We start from the raw sequence: 20,256 nt of genomic DNA, 5'->3' as shown, positions 1-20,256 counted from the left end.
CTTGGGCAGCCCGAGTTCCCATTATGCAGATCAAGCTGCAATTTTCTCTAACAAAGCCTGCCCTGATTCAGGACTGGGTGTCACTTTATTTATTTATTTATCCTCCCCCGGTTGCCTTCCCCCCACCCCGCTCCCCCCCTTCCCCGGTTTTTTCCCCTCCTTTTCTCCCTTTACCCCGCCCCGCCGCCTGCCCGCCCTCCCCGCCGGGCCGGGCGGAGCGGGGCCCCGAGGGCTGGCCGCCCGGGGCTCCCGGGGTGCGGGGCTGCCCCGCACCCTCTTGCCGGCAGCCTGTCAATCCCGTTAAATCCGCTCCGGGGGACCGGCGGCTGGTGGCGGCTCCGGTCGCCCGGGCCGCACCGAGGGGGCACGAGCCGATTAGGCTGCCCGGGGCCAGCGGGGGTCCCCGTCCCGTGTCCCCCTGGCGTGGGTGGCGGGGCAGGTGGTTAATCGCCGGCGGGCGGGGAGGGGCGGGTGGCTCCCGGTGCCGGCGGCCGGGACCTCCCCGCGCCCCGACGGCTGGGACCGGCGCTCCCCGAGCTGCGCCCGGCGGCTCCGCGGCGGCCGTCGGGGCCAGCGCCGGACCGGGGCCGTGCGGCCCGTGCGGGCCAGGGAAGACGGCAGCCCCCGGCCCCGCTGCTGCCGGCGGCCCGCGGTGGGGGCCGCGGCCCGCGGGTGCCGCTCGGTGCCCCCCGCTGCCGCCGTCGGAGGGCCGTGGCGAGAGGCAGTAATTGAATCCGGAGGCTTAAAAACTAATCACGTCCCTCCTGTCACCGCTCCGGCATCCCGGGATCGCCCTGCCAGGTGCTGATCAAATGCCATTACATTCTATTAACAGGGAAATTCTATTCCCTGTTTTCATTTCCCTTTATAAGAGGGAAACTAAGTAAATGCGGCTGAGCGTTATTTAATTTTTAACGCCTTTAGTCCAATTTGGACGTTAGGGAGCGTCTGCAAACTCGCTCGGCGGCCGCGCCGGGCTCCCGCCGCCCGCGCGCGGGGTCGGCCCGAACGGAATCGCGGCCCCCGGGTGCCCCCCGGCCCCGCCGCTCCGCGCTGCCGTCGGGGCGGCCGGGGCCGAGCTCGGGCGGGCAGCACGGAGCGGCCGTCGGGGCTGGGGAGCGGGCCGCGGCCCGGCGGGAGGGCGGCCGGCGGGAGGCGTCGCGCCGGCCCCGCGGGCGGGCGGCCGGCGGTGCGGGAGCGCGGCCGGCGGCTTCCGACGTACCGGCGGGTTCGGCCCCGACGGCGCCCCCGCCGCCCCGCCCCCGCCGGCCATTGTTCGCGCGCCCCGGTGATGTCACCGCGGCGGCGGCGGGGCCCCCGCGCCGGGGCGTGAGGCCGGTGCCGCCGGGCGGGAGCCAATGGGAGCGCAGAGGCTGGGCGGCGGCGGCCAATGGCGGCGGCGGGGGGCGCACGCGGCGCGGGGCGCGCGGCGGCCCCGAGGAGATGACGGGGCGGCTGCCGGGGCGGCGCGCGCTCGGCAAAGTTTCCGCGCGGCGCACGGCGGGGCCGGCCGGGCCGCGGAGCGCGGCGGAGCGGCGGCGGCTTTATAGCGGGCGCGGAGGGGTGCGCGGCGGCGGCGGCGGCGGCGGAGGAGGAGGATGGATCCGCCGGCGGGCGCGCAGGGCCAGCACCAGCACGAACCCATCAGCTTCGGCATCGACCAGATCCTCAACAGCCCCGAGCAGGAGAGCGCTCCCCCGCCGCCGCCCCCCCGGGGCCCCGACGGCGCGACCTTCCTGGGCGGCCCCGGCGGCCGCGGCGGCGCGCCCTACCCGGCGCTGCCGGCCCCCTTCCCGGCCATCGCCGCGCCCTTCGAGGACTCTGGATCTTACAGTGTGAACCTCAGCCTGGCCCCGGCCGGCGTGATCCGGGTGCCGGCGCACAGGCCCATCCCCGGGGCCGTGCCGCCGCCCATCTCCAGCGCCATCCCGGCCATGCCCGCCGTGCCCAGCCTGGGCAGCCTCAACTTCCCCTGGATGGAGAGCAGCAGGCGCTTCGTCAAGGACAGGTTCACAGGTGAGGCTCGGCCGGGGCGGGGCGGGCGAGCCCCCCGGCACCGGGCGGGAAGGCGAATAAAACCGTAGAAAACGAAATAGCCGTAGCGGCGGCGGCAGGCGCAGAAGCGAGGGCGGCCCGCCGGGCGCCCGCCTCCCCCGCGCTCGCTGCCATCCCCAAAACCGCTCTGCGGCCGGCGGGGCGCCCGGGGGGTGGCCGGGCCCCGCTGGCTCCCGCCGCCCTTCGGCGACACGTGGAAGCGGGACCTCGGGGAGACGCGGTCCCTTCGGGGGCGCGGCGGGCGGCCGTCGGGCGGAGCGGTGGCCCCGGGGGGGGGCGGCCGGCCGGCACCGTGCGGGCGCGGGTCTGACCCCTCTGCTTCCCACCCCGGGCAGCGGCGGCGGCGCTGACGCCCTTCACGGTGACGCGGCGGATCGGGCATCCCTACCAGAACCGGACTCCGCCGAAGCGCAAGAAGCCGCGGACGTCCTTCTCCCGGGTGCAGATCTGCGAGCTAGAGAAGCGCTTCCACCGGCAGAAGTACCTGGCCTCGGCCGAGCGCGCTGCCCTCGCCAAGTCCCTCAAGATGACGGACGCGCAGGTGAAGACCTGGTTCCAGAACCGGCGCACCAAGTGGCGGTGAGTCCCGCGCCCCAGGGGCCGCCCCGTCCCGCCGCCGCCCCCGGCGGAGCCCCCCGCCCGCCGTCCCCGGGAAGCCCCCTAGCTCCGGGCCGGCAGCTCACCCCGGCCGGCTCCCGGCAGCGGGACGGCTGGGGCCGGTTTTCCTTGCCGTGAGGTTACTGCCGTTACTGCTCTTCGGGTTTCTCTTTTTTCGTTGTCCCCCGTGCGCAAAACGGGGGATTATTCGGAAAAAACGAGGGACGCTCCGACAAACGGGGGAATCGTTCAGAAAAAAACGACGGGGGAATATTGGGGGATCGGGGGGTTGTTCGGAAACGGGGGATTGCTGGGACACGGGGAATTAGCGGGATCCGGGGGATTCCTGGGAAGCGGGGCACAGGCTCTCCCCGCCGCCCGGCCACCCTGCGGCACAGGCCGAGCGGCCCCGCCGGCCCGGCGGTGCCCAGCCCCGGCAGGGAGCGGCCGCCCCGCCGCCCGCCCGCCCCCGCCGCTCCCGGGGCCGCTCCCCGCGGGGCCCGGGCGGAGGAGCATCCCGGGGAGTCCCGGGGCGCGGGCTGAGCGTGTCCCCCGGCAGGCGGCAGACGGCGGAGGAGCGGGAGGCCGAGCGGCAGCAGGCGAGCCGGCTGATGCTGCAGCTGCAGCACGACGCCTTCCAGAAGTCGCTGAACGAGTCGATCCAGCCCGACCCGCTGTGCCTGCACAACTCGTCGCTGTTCGCGCTGCAGAACCTGCAGCCCTGGGAGGAGGAGAGCGCCAAGATCCCCCCGGTCACCTCGCTCGTCTGAGCCCGGCAGCCCGGGCACGCAGCGGACTCGCCCGCGGAGCACGGCCGCCGGCTCCCCGCGCCCCCGGAGCTACCGTTCGCCCCAGACGGGGCGGGCGCGGGGGCGGCGAGCGGGACCCGCGGGGCCGGGGCCGGCGCGGAGCGGAGCCGCCGGGCGCTGCCGGCGCGGGGCCCCGCGCTCCGCTTGTATATTCGTGTCGATGTTCCACTAGGAAGGGAAATATGTCACTTTTTGTAAGAAGTGTTAATAATTTAATTTATTTATGCATCGAGATTTGGGGCACTATTAATATGGAATTATATAAAACCTCGATTATTTATATCGAAATCTGAACATAGGTATTTTGTGTTGGCTTTGGAACAAAAGGCTATTTTTTTTTCTCCTGTTCTGAGGATAGTCTAAAGAAAAAAAAATACCTATCGCTTAGCGGAGGGGACTAAGTGGAGCCGGTGATGACTCATTAGCTTAGGAAACCCTATTAAGCTGAAAAGCGGTAGCTTCCATCTGTCCCAGGTGAAGTTAATGTCAGCTGTAATTTATCCACCGTAGTAATAAGGGCTCCGTTCAGGCTCTGCGCTCCCGGTTTCGTCCTCACCTTTCCAGCCGATGAGCTTTCGCGCACCGAAACAGCACCCGCTCCTTTCGCCACCGACTCTAGAGAAAGCGCCTTATGTTTCATAATAAAGAAGATTTGGGTTTGACACAGACCATGTATAATACTTTGTACTTGCCGAGACGTGTAAATAAACGTTTTCTTTAAAAATGCCTCTGCGCTCCCTGCCCGCCGCTGCGCCGGGAAGCGCCGGGGCCGGCGGCTGCGGACGCTCGGTGGACACGGAGGTGCGGGGCCGGCCGGGGGGCGGTGGGGCCGGTGCGTCCGCTCGCTCGGCTGGCAGCGGCAGGGGAGCGGCCCCAGGGCTGGGGCGGCCGAGCGGGCCGGGGCGCAGCGCCCGACGCCTCCGGTGACTCCGCGCCCCCGGCCCGCGGTGGCGGCGCTTCCGCCGCTTTCGTTTTCGCTGCCTCGGCTGCGCGCCCCGCGCCGGCAGCAGGAGGGCGCGGGGCCGGGGCCGCCGGTACCGGCTTCCCGGGCTCGCCGGCAGCCGCAGCTCGTTTCACCGCCCGGCTGGGGTGTGTGTGTGGGGTGTGTGTAATTTTTTTTCGTTGTTGAAGACCGTTCCCTGCCGGTGCCGCGGGTCCGGTGACCCCCCCAGCAAGGGGGAGGCTGCAGCACGGACACGGTCAGAGCGCGGCGGGGCTGCGGGCCGGCGTCCCGGCCGGGAGCGGAGCGCCCCGCGAGGAGGGGGCGCAGCCCAGCCCCGCTCACCGGGAGCCCGCAGGGGTTTAACGGCGTTCCGGCACCGCGGCTCGCTGCCCCCTGCCCGGCTACCGCCAAGGGCGTTCTCGGGGCGGGCAGCCACCCCGGGTGGGGGGTGAAGGAAATTATTTCCCTGGCCGGTCCGCTCTCCCAGCGGTGCCGGGGCACGGGCTCGGGCTGCAGCCGCGGTTTGCTCTGTCGGGGGAAGGATGCGGGCGGCCGAAGCAGGGCCGAATCCTGGCGCGCCGTGGGTGACGGTGCTGGGACCCTGCAGCTGCCCGACCGGCTGCCGTGCAGCAGCCTGTGCTAGAAAACACCGGCCGAGAGAAGGTGTCTGGCAGGGAAATAAAAATAAGAATTAAAAAAAAAACAACACAAAAAACCGAAAACAACGGGGAAATCTCTACCTGGTGCTGGGTGTGGGGATACGCCGCGCTCCTGCGGTGCGTGGCCCTGTCCCTGTCCCCACGCAGAGCCCCGCCGCTGCTGAGCATCACCCCGAACCTTCCCCCGTTTGCCGCGGCGGGGCCGGGCCGGGCCGGGGGAGCGGAGCGGAGCGGAGCAGCCGGTGCCGCAGCAGAGCAGCCGGGCGCCAGCCTGTGCTGGCTGAAATGGGGGCGAGACAAGCTCGGAATAATGTGCGGGCATCGGAATAACCGGAGCCCCGTATGCACACGTGCATTTGATGTTCTGTTTTATCTGTACCCCCCAACATCTACAATCCGCGTTGTTTTCAAGGCAGCCTTGTTCTTTTAACTGTTTGAGCGTCCCGTGTCCATAAACTTCTGCGTTCCTGATTTCCCTGCAGTTTTTTCCCAAACTGCTGTAAGCCAGAAGCTGCATATTTGCGGAGAGCGTAATGATGCTGCATGTTGCAGTCACCAGCCTTGTGGCAGGCGAGGAGCTAATGCAAAGCCACGGAGCGTTTGCAGCCCCGGTAGTAAAAGCAGCACCAAGTGGGTCTGAACCCCTCCCCGGCCTCTGCCCTGGGCCGTGCCGCAGGCAACGGGGCCAAGCCTGGGGGCACGGCGTCTTTCCAAAGGACTTCAGAAACCAGTAGCTTCCATTTCAGCCCTCTGAGCAGCCACCGAATTGTGGGGCTTGTATACTGGGAGCCGCATGCTGGGGCTCACTGGGGTTGCGGCTGGTGCCTTTGTTTCGGGGGAGCTGGGCTCGAGGTTTTGCGATGTGCTGGATGAGAGGGAGACGGACTGCCTCGTGCATCCACGTCATGTCAGGCACGAGTGCGTGGGCGGTACAGGGGTATGGATGTGAGTGGTCTTGCTGAAGGGGACAGAACTGGGGGTTACCTCCAATTACTCTGTCCAGTAAACCCGGTGTTCATAGCAGCCTCAGGCAAACACTGGTGGGGACAAACCCGCGGTGTTTCCCCCACCGTGGATGAAAGCAGGGTTCCCTGCCAGCCTGATGTGGTTGTGGCAGGGCTGTCCAGTGGTCCCTGCTGTGTATCTCTAAAGGTCCGTCAACAGACAGGAGCCACCCACGGGGGCTTGCATGAGTTCCAGACCCTACGAGCTGGAGCCTCTCCTTCCCAAGCAATGTAATCCTGGGGGACACAGGTGCCCTGTGGAGGAGAGGGCACCTTTTTGGGGGTGAGCTGGCTGTTGTTCTGGTCCTGATGATGGTCCTGTTCACACACTGCACTTGGGCTGTGTGGTGGACAACTCGAGCCAGGCTGTCATGTACTTTGTTTGACTTCCCAGCTTCTGAAACAGCCTTCCTGCAGTGTGGGCTCTGGCTAGTTGTGGGGGACCGTGGTTTATCCCCCACCCTCCCACTTGTTACTAAACGCTCCTTTACCTCCACGGGAGACTTCCTAAAACACTCCACTAGGCAAAGGATAAAGACCAGCAGTGTACAGGCAGTGTGAGGGCAGCAGCAGCAGGAGCTCCTGCCACCGTGTTGCAGCACAGCTAATTCAGGGGAAGTCATCTGAGCATAAGCGGTGTAAATCCTGTGATAGGGATGTAGTCTGAGAGTGCTGAAGATGCTGCACATGCCATCAAGCTGAGTTTTAATATGTTGATGCTTGATGCTGCTATGAAATTGATAATTCTTAGCATTTGGATGATCTTTCCAAACCAGTCTTGAATCCACAAGTGAAACATTGCCTCCGTGCCTGTGTACTCGGGAAAGTCCACGCTGTGTGCTCATACTCCCTCCTGTTCAGAAGTTTTAAGGCCAGGAAAACTCATGTTTGCTGAACAAGGATGGAAAAAGGCAATGGGAGTTAAGGATTAGTGAATTATCAGTGGGACTTAACTTTGGGCAGGTCACTTTCTGAACTCTGCTTAATCATGTGTGTGAGTGGTTTCCCACGTAGGACCGAGCAGCTGGCTGGGTGGATGGATGCACAGGGCCGAGCTCAGGGTAACCAGAGCCACGTGGAGGAGCATCGACCCTTTCCTCGGAGTCCCTCCTGACTTTGCTCTAAGCCCAAACCCAAAGCAGCCCCCGTGCCATGCTCGTATGCACAGGCACAACCCCTCTCAGGATAAAAATGGCTCCATAATTTGCATCTCTCAGCATTATTTTGTGCCCAGGGTATTAGATGTTATAAAGTAATGCACGGTGATCAGATCTGTATAGGCAATTCTTTTCCTAAATGGGCCTTAAAATCAATGGGTTATTAGCTCTCCTCCACTTCGTGATGAAAGCCTGGTCCTGTTAAACATGCAAACTACACAATATTCAAAGCCTTGGTTTAGAAAAATGTTTTGCTCAGCTAGGTCATAATTTAGCTCACTTATAGCTAACATAAATAATACCGAGATTTACACCTCATGCTTTTTTTTTTGAAAAATGAAATTTCCTTGAAGCACGTATTTCTGTACCGCCGTCCTCCCCACCGCTGATAATTTAAGGGCCGTGACTCACCCAGGTGAGCGCTTGCTCATGGTTGCTGCTCCTCCTCATTTGGTAGAATCCCTCATGTGCTGCCTGAGCAACCAGGTGGATGAAAATATCTGCCTTCTGTGTAGGCAGGCGTTTGTGGGAGAGTGGGTATATACACCATCTGCTTTAGGCTGTTTGGGGTATTTCCCTTCAGTGATGTGTGTTTCCCTTCCCTCCTGTCTTGAGTCCTGACTGTTTTTTTCCTGACTCATAGCAGTGGAATAAATATTTCTACTTGGTGCCCACTTGTTTTTCAGGATCTTGGTTTGCCTTTTGGAGACACCCAGTTAGCTTTGATGGGCAGGGCTGTAGTACAGCTGGTGGCAGTTTGGCGCCTATGTGCTTTCCCCCTTTTTGGGGGTGTGTGTCTCTCTCTGCATTTCTAGGCATTTCAGATGACTTGAAAATCTGCTGTTAAGGTTAAAGTGGTAATGGTATTTAGATATTTTACTCCCATTAATTTAGTTAATTAAGGGTAAGAGATAAAATATTCTTTCCAGGTCGTTGTGGAAAACAGGAGCTAGCTGCCTAAAGGCTTCATTGTGCATTCAGAAATGTCCATGCACCCTCTGGAGGATGTGCCCAGAGTTGGGAGCACTGGGGACTGTGGGGCAGAGACGTTTGAGGTGGGTCTCATGCTCTTCAGGCAGCACAGGTGAATGTTTCGGCACTTCTGCAGGGGCAACGTGCGGCTGCGCCGGGTGGCCTGAGCCCGGCCAGCTGCTGTGCTGCAGGGTGGCCACACGCTCTGCTCCAACGGTGGCCTGAGCTCACCGGGTGCTGTGTGGAGCAGACTCCCAACACCCTCAGAAACCCAGACCTCAGGCCATTCTTCAAAATACCTTTGCAACTAAAAAAACAAGATAAAATTTTGAAAAAGATGCCTCTAGATAGCAGACTCCCCAGCAGATCTCCAGGTAACATCTGGAGTATCTATACAGACAGTGATGGTACCGTGTTGATGCTCGGTGAACTTGCCGACCTGAGCCTGCAAGTATTTACCTCCTGGGAGTCCAGCTGAGTGTTTCTGCTTTGCTGCGAAGCATCACGTGCTTTCACAGAGAAGAGTCAGTTGCGAACCGGCACGTGGTGTTTGCTGGGTCCTTCGCTGCTGCTCAGCCCAGTGGCAGGACCATAGGGTTAGACCCAGCTGCTCCTGTCCCTGCGCCAGCCAGGCCTGTGAAACTGCACCTGTGCTCGTCCCTGTCTCTATCCCAGTTTGGGCCTGTGTGCTGGGGTTGGGGAGCAGTGTGCTCACAGGGAGGGAATGGGGATGGGTGAGAAAATTGCTCTGTCTCCAGCTCCGTCATTCATTTGAGCTGCTTGAACAAATTTCTGCACCTCGTCAGGCAATTCTGTATGCTGTACGTTGGCAGTGAGATGCATTTCCCTCCGTGCTATGACCGGCCTCCTTTGGCAGCTAATGCAGGTAGGCAGGGGACAGCATGGGTGGTGGCTGTGAGCCCCGTGGCCAGCGAAGGTCCTCAGGCTCAGCAGGAAGGTTGGGCTGCACGTACCCAACAGGCAGTGTCTGCTCCATCACCTGGGTGCCTGAGCCTCCGGCTTCCTGTTCAGGTGGATCTGTATTTTTATATACTTTTCATTAGGGACACCAGGCACAGTCTCATTATCTTGGTTTTATTATCTCCCAGCTTTGGACTAAATAGCAGCTGGATGGAGGGGATAAAATTCATTGTCATGTTTTACCTACGGTATTTTCAGTCTTTTGAAAATGGAAGGTCATCAACCCTTGCTAGGCTCTTTAAATGACTTAAGCTCAGTGCCACAAGTGTTCCAGAATGCCCAAATGATCCTGTTAATTTGGCATCCAGTATATGCTGCATTATACATACCGACTTCCATTGGCGCATGCCACATCCAATCCATTAGTTGCGTGCAAATGCACTTAAGTTTTTTATTGCTCTTAGTTTTGTGTCATCAGCAAAGAAAGGTAAAGTTGATCTTCATCTAAATCACTGACATGGATTATTGCAATTGATTACAAAGAAGAAAGAGCTTTTCAAGTTTCAAAGTTATGTTGTCTTTTATTTCCCCAAGTAGTAATCTGTACTGTTTAAGTTATTGCACAAGGACTGTCTCTGTAAGAGCTGTCCATATTACATTCCTCGTTGAGAACATTTGTGTTAGTAGGCTGTCGTGATTCCCCCCCAGTTCTGTACGGCACACTGCTTTTATTCCTTCTGGTGGCAGAAATGCACTGAACGTTCTTTACTCAGTCCAGCTACAGAAGGAAGAAAAGAAGGAACACGCTGCCTGCCTGCTGAAGCTAATGTATACCGGTTTGGGGAGCTGTGTTTCAATGTGAGAGTAAATTATCTATGATTAGAAAAATAGTATTTTATTTATTGTTTAACCCAGCATTCTTCTCAAGCTTAGATCCTTTATTGGGCTAGCGTGTTTAAGACACCCGAGCACCCAGAGGGAGCAGCACACAGGGGAAGGATGTGGCCCAGCATCACACCATTTTTCAGCCTAGTGATGTACAACTAAAAAAAATAAAAAATAGGGAAGCTGTTAGTACATCCATCCAAATTGCCCTGCTTGCCCTGGGCCAGAAACGCTGCGTGTATTCGGGTGCTGCTTTACAGCTCAGCAATCCCCCTCATTTACACCGTGCCCTGCTTGGGCATGCGCTCGCACCCGGGTTTGTCTGCGCACAACTCAGGTTAGGATCCAGCAGGCTGGCTGCCTGGCTCACACCAGCTCGGTGTTTGCAACAGAGATGCCTCGGCTTGAATTCAGAGGGCTTAACTCCCAGGTGCTTCCATGGGGCAGGCAGTGGGTGCTGCCACGTTTGTGGAAAGACCCCCTGCACCGCCAGGGGCTGAGCGCCCCGAGCTGCCTGGCAGCACCTCTCCTCGGCTTTGCTGCCACCACTGCAAGTCTCTTCAAAATTCCCCGCCTGCCCTAAGGGCAGCAGTTCTTAAAAGATGACCATGAAATTTAACTTGAAAAACTAATTATTAGTTAATAAAGCTCGTGGTTTATGGACTGGAGTGATAGAAAAGCCTGGCTGGAGTACGAAGCTGTTAAACACGAAGACTGCTGGAAAGGTTCGGCTGTTTTAATACGAGCAAGAGAGGGCCAACTCTTCGTTTGGTGTAAATCAGCAGAGATCCATTAAGTTCAGTGGATCTCATCTACTTTACATCAACTAAGGACGTGACCCTGAGTACTTAATTGGTGGTGTAGCATAAAGACATTAGACTCTCTTCCCTCGTTCATCTGCACACGTCGCTCCCATTAATGGTAATGGGAGCAGCCTGTAAGGGAATATGCAGCCACGGGCGGGTACGGCTGGTGCCGGTCCCGTGGCCGGTCCCATCAGGGCTGGCGCTCCGTAAAGCTGCTCTCCGGCCTCCAAAGAGCCGGAGCTCTCAAGTGGAGAGGGAAAACAAAAGCAAAGCGGTTAATAATTAAAGAAGCCTTCAAATCTTTCCCCAGGACGGAGGGGAAGGAGCGAGAGCTCTGAGGGCGCCTGCGTCAGGCTCGGCATGTGCCGCAGCCCTTGCCGTGCCGGCACCCTGCCGGGGGGCTTCGGCCGGGGCTGCCTCGGCGAGCAGCATCTCTTACCCCGCCGCAGCTGGTAGCTGTGGCACAAGCTGTAGCCTGAGCTGTGTTTTCCTTGGAAATCTGGAAAATGGGGAATTTTGCCACAGCAGATGACATTTCTAGGTCCAGACAAAAGGCATCCCAGCAGCAGCCTGGGCTGAAGCCTCCGGTCTGCAGCCCACGGGCAAAGGCTCTGAGCTGTGCTGCTCTCCGTGCCAGCCTCCTCCCGTCCCCTCCAAAGACGTCCCGAGCGCTGGCTCTGGGGCAGAGGCGAAGCAGAGAGCACGGTGGTGTTTTAGCTGTCACGGAGCTGCAGATGTGGAAGAAGACAGCAGTGCTCCTTCAAGTTTTTTGTTGTTGTTTTTTTGGGGGTTTTTTTTGTTTTTTTTTGTCAATTCTCTTTTCTTATGCCTTTCAAAGCCATGAGGATCGCTGGCGGGTGGGCGCACCAGCGGAGCGCGGCTGCTGCAGGACTGAGGTTTAGTAGAGGGCTCCTTCACCGGCAGTGGAGTCCTGTTGGTAATCCGTCTTGGTGTGGTTCTGGCATCTAAAAATACGTCAGGGGAGCTGCAGTCCTGCACCCTGCTTCAAAGGTTCTCCTGATCTGTGCTCCTGAACAGACCTTCAAAGCAGTACTAGGTCACACTTTTCCTGGAGTTCCTTAAAATATTCTTTCTCTTCCTCATGACATTTCCAGGCATCCTGTCTCCACGTTGCCTCTCTGCTCCTGGCCAGGGCACGTGTTGCCCTCTCTCAGCTCACAGCCTGTGTCTTTCTGGTCTTGTGCAGTTCCTCAGCCTTCATTTTCGGTCAGTCCTTCGGTAGCTGCTGAGCACCCTGCTCCCAGCTTTCCTCTCTGCACAGGCATGTCTTTGCTCTCTGCCTGGAGCCAATTTAGCATTTATACTGCTAAAATGGCATCCTCATGTTGCTCTGTCTTCTTGTGGGGTTGCAGAAAAATAAATAAATAAATAAAAGTGGGATGTTGCATCTTGCCCAGAAGAGGCTGAGATGGGTAATTGATTCTGAAAGCAGTTTGCACAGTCGGGGACTCGCTCGCTGAAGCTGTCGTGTTGCACTGGGGAGCTTTGCCATTTCGGTGCTCCAGCGGAGCAGCTGTTGTACCCGGCATCGCTTCCAGATTGTCACGGGCTGTGGAGGTTCCTGTGTCCTCAGACTGTTCATCGGGAATGCGTTCAACTTGAATTTGACCCCTTTATTCAGCAGGAGGCCAACAGCAAGCGTGGGGCTGGTGGGGAAGGAGGCTTGTCAGTGCCTCACTTGGCACATCAGGGTTAGTGTTACACTTTGAAACACCGTTTTAGAGCCACCAAGCCCAGCGCATACACACCTCGTGCTCATGGCCCATGTGGCAAGAGGAGAGCATCTCTAAGAGCCTAAGCAGGGGGAAAAGCCTTTTTCACCCCTCCCAGGCTGAAATATTTTGGAGTACCTGGAATAAGTGAAGTGTTCAGGGAAACACTTGCAGGATCTTTCTGGAGATCTGAAACGTGATCCTCCTCTAAACTCATTAAGGGTAGGAACCGTAGGGTTTTAGGGGGGGTGTGCTCTGCCTTGTCATGCTTGTGGCTTTCCTACATTGATCTGTATGAAGTTGACCTTCTCTGTTTCAGTCTCTGCCAAGTGCATAGAGGGGAAAGGATATAGTTCTGCTGGACAGGGGCTGGAGTAAAATCACTACACTCTTTTCACTGCCATACTGAATAAGGCAGGGAAAATAAAGCAGCTCGTGTCCCTCCCTCATGTGAGGACTCTTTCAAACTGCAGACGGTTGTCTAAAAACCTTCTCAGATGGAGCTTCCCACCTCCTTTGCATGACTGACTGTTAGGCTGCTCTTATGGAGGGGAAGCTCCTGCCTGATCCCCTTCCCCAGCACAAGCTTTTATCTTCCTGTACTATTCAAAATTCACAGGGACACCGATCTTCCTTGTTCATTCTGCCAGATCTGCGAAGGCAGTTCTCTTCTTACGGTACACACAGCAGAGCCTGTCAGTCCTTTGTGTAGATCTCAGCTGTGGTCCTACAGCTCCAGTGGGACTTCCATGGGTGGGAGCTAAACCAGAGGATACTGGCTCAAAGCACACAACACTATTCACTATTTCAGGTGGGAAAAAAAAAAAAAGAGAGAACTTGCCTCAGCCTTGTCCATCTTGGTTTACTTCTGCCTCCTTGCTTGCTTTCGATGCCAGCCTGCAGCTTTCCAACTGCAAACTGAATGCCTCCCCATAGTGTTGGCTCCTCTTCACAAGGGTGTTGCTTTGCTCTTTGTCTTCTTCTCTAGCCAAGACTTTTCCTTCTTATCACTTAAATTAACTATGGGGCAGAGGCAGAAACACATGAGGTGTGATCCACACTGCAGCTGTGTGGCTGGGGCACAGTGAGCAAGGTGGGAAAGCTCTGGCGGATTGAGGGTGGATGGGGCAAGAGCTGGTGGGGCTGGAGGGGAGGGAGTGGTGGAAGTGCAGCAAGTGGGAGAGCTGCAGGGGAAGATCAGCAAGAGGAGACATCCCAGACCTCTGTCCATGCACGGAAACCTGAGAAGGAGGGAGGAAACCAGGAATGGAAACAAAGAGCAAAGCTGGAGGTGGGAGTGATGGGAAGGGCTGGGAGAGAGCAGGGGATGGGCTGTGCAGAGCAGCAGCTGTGGGGAAGGGTCATGGGGCTGCCTGGAGTGGTGGGACCCTCTGCTGTGGGACTCTGCTGGTCCTTCAGGTGGCAAAGAAATATTTATGTGTTTAAAACTGTGGTGCAGCGGGGCTGTATGTGAGCAAGCAACCAGGTATTGCCTTAGAAATGGAAACGGTTTGGCGTAGTTCCTACCGAGGGGCAGGGAGGGAGTAATTTCTGTGCAGGGTGTTTTGGGGTCCCATCGGACAGTGAGTGCTGGGACAGCTCCGCGGTGAAACCACCAGGTCGCCGAGCAGGGCAGGAGCCAGCAGACAGACAGAAACATGGCGAGAATGACTCAAAAATGCTGCAGAGCAGAGAAAGCAGTGGTTGCACAAACAGCTGAAGGAGGTGGGTGGGAAGAAGAGAAATGGTGCATGAGGAAGCCCAGGCGAATGCCCCTCTGAATAACAGGACTCTCCTAAAAACGGCTCCGGCAGCAACTCGCAGCGAGCGACTGGAGCACACGCGGGCGAAGTGGGGCGCGGGCGATGGCTGCCCAGCCGACATCTGTGCTTGGTGACAATAGCACGGCCTGACAAGTTCATTGTAGCTCAGCACAGGGCAGCAGGTGGGAGAGGCAGTGTGCACAGCCACCTGCTCAGCCGCCTGTGCGCCTGTCCCCCGAGGCTGTTGCTGATGCTCTGCTGCGCCTTGGCCCCTGGGGAGGGGTGGCCGGTGTGCTGCCCCCAGGTAGGGCGAGGGGCTGGCACCCGCCACCAGGGTTTGTGTCGGTGGGGGGCTTGTAAAGTAGCTGTGGAAAGGCTGTGCTGTTACCTTTTATAGATTTCACTTGATCAGGGTGCAGCACTTTTTTTTTTTTTTTTTCCTTCATTATAAAAAAATAAATCTGTTCTAAGATAATTTTTGTGTCTGGTATTTAGCAATGGGTCATGGAAGGCTCAAACAAGTATGAAAATAGATAAGGAAAAAACAAAGCAGCCAAGCCAAATCCTACACCTGTAACTCTTCCTGAACCCACCAGGCAGTGGGAGAGCTCAGCTGCTCTCAGCGCTTGGCTTGTGCTATCTGAATGTCATTATTGTACAATAGGGTTTGATCTGAATTGGCATCGCTCTTGCTGGGGAGTGAATGGACTGAGAGCGACTGAAAGCAGCCCAGGATCCAGCCTCCCACGCCTGTGCTAAGTAAGTGCTCGTGCAACGGTCAGCTCTGGTTTAGAGGCCAAAGTCAATTCAGAATAACACCAACAAACTAGGGCTGTTTGCTTCTCATCGGCCCTGCCGTAACTCAGGAGGAGCCGACAGTGAATTTTTTTCTCCTCTCTCTCTGCAAGCACCAGCCAGCAACAACGGGGTCTGTCTGATTCGGGGCAGCACGAGGAACTTGCTGTGTCCTGGTGTTCGCCGTTCTAGTCTGTTTGCTGAGCTCTTCGATAATCACTTGTACACTGGGATGGAGCATTCATAGAGCTGTTCTGATTTACTGAAAATCTGGCTCGCGAGTGCCATTTAACAATCCTGTTGGTTGCCAAATGCTTCAGTGCACGTTTCTGGTTTGAGTTTTCATCTTCATAACTGCATGCATTTAGTTTTCCTGATTGCGTGTATGAATGCTTGTCTAGACTGACAGCCATAGGCGGGGAGTCGGGAGAGGCAGCGGGGTGGCAGATCCAGCGCGGAGGTTGGGCTGAGCGGTGGGGGTTTGGCTGGCTAGGCTGGCCCCTACCCCCCCACCAGGGCTTTGTGTGCCGCTCCAGTGCAGCGCTGGAGACGGTCCCTTCGCTCTGTACCGCTCAGCAGTGCGGCGAGTAAACACAGACCCAGGCGCGAAGATGCCACTTCTACAGTTGCATTAAATAGCAGGTTTGGTCCCGATGTGACAAGGCGAAACATCTACTCGTGTGGATGGAAAAAAGAGTGGCTGGAAATGTTGCTGTCTTCATGCAAAAGCCAAGCTCCACGTTGCTGGTTTTGGTGCCAGGTGCGGTATGGCTGAGCTGGTTTCTCTGGAGTAGCTGCTGGTGGGAACAGAAGATGGTGCAGCTCCTTTCCTGGGGGGCATGGTGGCCCTGGGAAGCCTGGCTGTCCCCCAGCTTGTCCCCCCACGTCTCCGGGCTCACATCGGGCTGGAAGAGGGCTGCAAGGTGCACCCCTTGAGCTGAGCTTTCCCCGCTCACGGAGCACAGCACCTGAGTCCTCTGATTAAAAATGTGTTGCCAGATTTCAAGGAATCTCAGGGTTAGAAGTTTTTTGGTACCTACCTCTGGTGTTTTAAGATGTCTGCTTAGAACAACAGGAAGATTTAAGTGGATGCTTAAAGAAATCAGCCTAAGGTATTTAGGGATTTGCTTTTAATTATGAAGAGTAAATTAAAACGTAGTTGTTCCATGGCAAGGTCATCTTAATTCAGTGCCTAATAATACAGGTATTACATTTCTCCTGAATAAAGCCTTATTTGAGCTAAGATAATTTATTTAAAAAGTAATCCAGTCTTGAATGAAACATTCCTAATGATGAAGAATCGATTCAAAATTTAACAGCCTAATCACAGTCACAGTAAAAATTAATCTTTTGCTCCTGTTTTTTTGCCTGAATTTCTATAATTTTGGCCTCTGGCCATTGGAACCGGTGGCATGCTTGTTCTCCCAACGCTGCCATTTCGGAGTCCTACATAGGAGACCCAGGTTTACTTCACCTCCTGGTTTCCCTTTGTTCAACCTGACAAACAGAACTGCTCCCGTCCTCTCTTTTTACTTCCAGAGGGTCTCTCCTGCTGGGAATGCTCTTTGCTGAAGGCCACGGCAAGGTCCTGGAGCGGCGGATGTTCTCATGAATCCGTGTGATGCTTCCCCCCTTCTTACATGTTCCATTATACAGCTTCAGTTTTCATGCCGAGGCTCTTCTTTTAGTAGTTGAATTAATTTCCCCAACATCGACACAGAATTAGCAGCAGTCTATTACCAGTGTGGCTCGAATTTGTTTCCCCAGGAAATAATACAAGTGACCTTATTGATATTTCATCTTAGGGATAGCGCGTAACCATGTCCTGTCCTAGAAACTACTGGGGGACAAACTGGAGAGCTGAGATTCCTCCCAGCAGCTCCAAAAGCACGGAGGAGTTGGTTTGGCAATGTGGGATAACCACTTAATTACATCTTGATTATGCTGAAGTGGTCAGGAGTGAAATAATTGAAATACAGATATTTGCTTTCGCCTGAGTTTCCAACTTAAAACTCCGTTCTGCCAAGCAGGGCTGCTTCATGTGTCAGGGACCTCAGATGTCTTAGACGTGGAGTCTCCAGAATATTGCTCTCTCTTATCCTTGAGTCACAGGATTACTCTGAAAACAATGAAAATAAATTTTAATTCTTGGGCTCGGTTTGTTTGCCAGTTACCCCAGCCTGGGTGTGAGCGTGCACACGGGGCGCCATCAGGGTGAAGCCGGTGCTCATGCCGAGTCCGCTGGCTCATGATCACCGGCACGGCAGCGGGAGGCGGGTGTCGGAAGGGGATACCCAGCGAGATACCTGGGGGGCCGGGGCGCTGCTCCCCCAGGCCAGGCTGGCCCACGCACCCCCGCAGCGCGGCAGCCGGAGCCCCCCCACGTACGCGTGTGCTGCCGCTCGGTCAAAGGGGCTCTTGTCCTGCCTGGCCAAAATTTATTGGTGCAAGGGCTGATAATTGATAGCTCTGAAAGATGCATTGTAGGCTGTCCTGCCGCTGGGAAAGGAGGCATGTTAATGGGGTATTGTACGGACCGCTGTGATCCTCGGACGCTTTGTCGGTGGTGAAAAGTTAGCAAGGAGAAGCCTTGTTCCTCCGGCGCTGCCTCCCTCTGATTTACTGCCGCTCCCCTTCGCTTCGGAAGTGCCGCGACATTCCCCAGTAAATAGGGATGTATGAACGATCTTCTCTCCCTCCTTTCCCTCCTCTTATCCGCTCTTCCCAAATATGTAAAGTCTGAGAAAGCTTTATTCTTCTTCAATGTTCATTCAATTGTCTCCAGACTGTATCTTTTGGTAAATTTATTGCTGGCTATTTAAAAAAAAACCAAAACTGAAATGCATTTTGCATATTAACATGTAACTCTTGTTCCTGTCTGCTCAGTTTGGAAATGGTTGGATTGCTTTTATAAAGAAAAAAATGGCTAATAAAATTGGCCTCAGCACCGTTGCTTTGCAATTCTTATGAACAGTAAAGTGCCTCTTACAGTCATTGATGTTAAAAGCTATTTCTAAATTATGGTGCCATTTATTATCTCTAGTGTCCAAAGTAAGTTTAAATGATGCTTATAATTCATGTTTTACCAAATTTCCTTTTCCCCCCGAGGATACCTCTGATTAACTTATGCACATTTAAGCGCTTTTTAAATTCTTCTTTTATTGCCATTATGCTCTGAAAATCTCAGCGATTCTCAAAAATGGGTAATAAACTTGAGATAAAATGCTGCAGTTTTAGATCAATGCTGACATATCACTGTGGTGATTTCTTCAGAGCTAAAGTGATAATGCTTCATATTTACAGAATATATACTAGGTTATTACTACAGTATTACCATTTTGTTCTAAGATGAAATGAGTAATTTACCAATTTATTAAACAGTTACATTTAAGTATTGCTTAGGACATTACCACACCAATCTGTTTACTTAGCTTGAAGAGTTACCATTAAGAAACCCTGTTTATTTAGGTAAAATTTGTAATGATCGTGCCCTCCATTAAGAAACTTATTTTTCTGCAGGCCTAATTGCCTGGAAATGAGTTTCTCCTTATTTACTATGTGCATTCTGCTAAGCCAGCTAAAAACGTCACCCGCACAAGAAGTGCTGGAGAAATTAATAATACATACATAGAACAGTTTTAATTAGTATAATACCAAATGTTAATAAAAGATTTATGATCCAGTTAAAAGTCCTAATGATCACAACAGGAAAAGGTCTGAAATGTGGCGGTGGCGATCCGTTAAAAATAAACAAATCCTGCCAAACTCTCCGAATTGAAGACAGAGGAGATTTTTTTAAAATTTTTTTCCTTTTCCTGCCCCTGTCCTTACGTGAGTCCCAGCTCAGTGATCTGTAAGGTCAGGCTCTGGCCCCACAGGAACCAGAGGAAAGCCAGCATGGCAAGGGGATAGCCATGGGGGTTGTCCTGGTGTGACAGGAGGGGATGGAGAAGCCCGTTGCAGTGGAAGAGGCTGTGTTTTGAATTAAATGGAACTGGTGGCAGTGGGGTGCGAGCGGGCAGCTCCTGCCTGGGAGAAGCAGCCCATGGCTGGTCCGACACGGGTCTAGCAGGAGCATTGGCATTGCTGGCACCACTTTTTAGCCCAGATCTAGGAAAAACGTTTGTGTTTTGAGTAGCTCAGAAGGCCAGCGGTGGAGGATGGAGACAGAACCAGCTTGGCTCTAGCCAAAGGTATAAGCAATACGCAGCAGCTGAATTTCCAGCGGTTAATTCCTCCAGAGGAGTGGACCAAATGGTGTCTGAAGTCACAGTGCCTCAGGTTGCCCCGGCAGCTCGGCCCCGTGTAGCACAGGGACAGTGTCCGCCACTGAGCAGGAGCAGAGACGAATGAGTCCTCACGGAGCTGGGCTGGTTGCTGGAGCTCGGGTGAGTGTGGGCGAGGGAAGGTGCTGGGTTGCCATCTCAAGTGGAAGCCTGCTAATGTCGGAATGAGGTTTTGAAGCGAGCGATCCTCTGTAGCCAGGTGGGTGGTGTGGCAGGGGAAGGAGGTGTGCCGGGTGACATGAGGGACACTGGCTCTGCCGAGACCTGCTCTGAGTATCTTTAGTCAGATGAGCTAAATTAAGATCCTGTCTTAAACTCCCTGGCTGGGAGTCTCACTGGGGTCTTCAAGACCAAGCCCTTAAGCGTGGTGTCAGAAACGTGAGCTTTAAGAGTTGGAGCTCAAGCCATTCCAGTGCCATTAGAGGAGGTGGAACCATAAGCTGCTTTCCAGTGCTGTTTCTTTAGACCAGGGTTACTTGGTGTCTGTCTTGTTAGACCACAGAGGGTAGTTCATTAGTAAGACAAAGCACTAAATACTCTGCTCCACCCAGAATCGCCATCGTCCTCAGAGGTCCTAGCAGAAATGCATACTGCTGGCTTGGATTTGGGGGATTTTGGGGCAGGAACAAGTGCTGCGGTCTTTACTTTTTTCCCAGATGGTGCCTAGATTTGGCTCCCAGCAGTATGGGCTTCTGTCTTCTGGCAGGGTCTGGGCATGCTCAAAGCAAATAACAGAAGCCAGACCTGTCCTGCATCCATCAAGGTGCTCAAACTCAGGCTGCACATGCTGGCTGTCACTCCCTGTGATAGTCCAGCAGGAGCAGGGTGACATGGCATCGCACTGCGCAGAGATAACTGGTTGTCTGGGCCA

The 20,256-nt window shown here is 55.6% G+C and overlaps 1 protein-coding gene across 1 annotated transcript; it reads left to right on the top strand.

Annotated features, from left to right (window-relative positions):
• The first annotated feature begins 1,413 nt into the window (after window positions 1-1,413).
• Window positions 1,414-4,179, top strand: TLX3 (T cell leukemia homeobox 3). The gene is made up of 3 exons (XM_056349791.1): window positions 1,414-2,016; window positions 2,391-2,634; window positions 3,212-4,179. Exons 1-3 carry the CDS (start codon window positions 1,599-1,601, stop codon window positions 3,420-3,422), a joined length of 873 nt encoding a protein of 290 aa, XP_056205766.1. The 5' UTR covers window positions 1,414-1,598; the 3' UTR covers window positions 3,423-4,179.
• Window positions 4,180-20,256: the final 16,077 nt, after the last annotated feature.

The sequence above is a fragment of the Falco biarmicus genome, chromosome 8 (assembly GCF_023638135.1).
Source record: "Falco biarmicus isolate bFalBia1 chromosome 8, bFalBia1.pri, whole genome shotgun sequence".
NCBI lineage: Eukaryota > Metazoa > Chordata > Aves > Falconiformes > Falconidae > Falco > Falco biarmicus.
Note: the sequence above shows the minus strand (reverse complement) of the source record. Positions and strands in the feature narration are given on the sequence as shown.